At 51.7% G+C, this 1,290-nt stretch overlaps 1 protein-coding gene across 3 annotated transcripts in view; it reads left to right on the forward strand.

The window, feature by feature from the left end:
* The window catches only part of DEF8 (differentially expressed in FDCP 8 homolog), a 21,258-nt gene that overhangs the window by 11,675 nt on the left and 8,293 nt on the right, over positions 1–1,290 (forward strand). For all 3 annotated transcript variants that reach the window (XM_017513980.2, XM_017513982.2, XM_017513983.2), the window contains exon 5: positions 338–479. In XM_017513980.2, the coding sequence (XP_017369469.1) occupies positions 338–479 (142 nt within the window). The remainder of the gene's footprint in view (positions 1–337; positions 480–1,290) is intronic.

A 1,290-nucleotide genomic window follows, 5' to 3' on the forward strand; every position in this document is an offset into this window, starting at 1 on the left:
CTCACATGCCGTGGCCCAGAGAGGCCACTTCCCTCCCGCTCACATGCCCGTGGCCCAGAGAGGCTGCATGGCTCCCGCTCACATGCCCGTGGCCCTGTGCAGTCCTACACAGCACCTTGCTACAAGGGATGCTGGGAAAGGTAGCGGGCTATCGTCGCGGGCCTTCCCCAGCTGATCATTGTTTACTGTGAAAGGGGAAAAGGGGCGTGGCATTGTGCTGACCCTTACAGTCTCCACTGTACGTGGTGCCTGGAAGGAGTCTGTTGAGGGCCTAGTGCAAAGGGAAAGGAGCTTCAGCCCAGCTCGCCCGTGACCCTCCCTGACCTGCTGTCTGCAGGACCCCAACGAGGATGAGCCAAACATCAGAGTGCTCCTGGAGCACCGCTTCTACAAGGAGAAGAGCAAGAGTGTCAAGCAGACCTGTGACAAGTGCAACACCATCATCTGGGGGCTCATTCAGACCTGGTACACATGCACAGGTGGGCTGCGACCAGATGAGGAGGGAGGGATGCGAGAGGCCCCAGCTCCTGCGTCCTCCAGGCCCACTGTCCAGCGTGGCGGCCACCCGCCACACAGGGCCACTCAAAGTTAAATTAATTAAATATGCATTTCCTTAGTTGTACTGTCTACCCTGGACAGCGTTGTTCTGGATGGGAAATTACACTAGTGAATTACATGGTGTGTCAGTCATTACAGTGCAGAAAAAGGGAAAGGAAATGGCGGATGTTAGGGTAGATTGTGTGCGCGTTTAGGGCAGAATGTCACCGTATTACCTGACTTTGAAGCAAAAACTTGAAGGTCAGGGAGCCTAGGGAGCCTGATCACTTCTCACAGTGTCCCTTCAGTTCTGAATTATATTTCACCCGATTATGTCTATACTATAAGACTACAATGTTCCCACACCAGAGCAGAGATTAATAGAGAATAATGATGTAATAAGATTATGTAATTGATCATGTGATTGAATCTAATATCTATTCAGTGTCATTTCTATAAGTAATCAGTAAATATATCTTTGCTATAGCTAAGCAGTCAGTTATTCATTACGCTGGGACAGATCGTGCCTTCAGTCTCTTGCTTTCTTCCCACAGTCCAGGGCATTTAAGGCAGAGAAGAGGGCCGTGTGTGGCAGCACCTCTGTGTCTGGGGGAGGTGGGCTCAGGTGGTTGGGGCTTTTCTTTAAGTGCAGTGGGGCCACAGGTGGGAGCTGGACATCCTTGGGCTTTAATAGGGTCACTCTGGCTGCTAGTTGAGCAAAGACTGAAGAGGGAGGTGAGTGAGGGGGGGAGG

The sequence above is a fragment of the Cebus imitator genome, unplaced genomic scaffold (assembly GCF_001604975.1).
Source record: "Cebus imitator isolate Cc_AM_T3 unplaced genomic scaffold, Cebus_imitator-1.0 Scaffold509, whole genome shotgun sequence".
NCBI classification, from domain to species: domain Eukaryota; kingdom Metazoa; phylum Chordata; class Mammalia; order Primates; family Cebidae; genus Cebus; species Cebus imitator.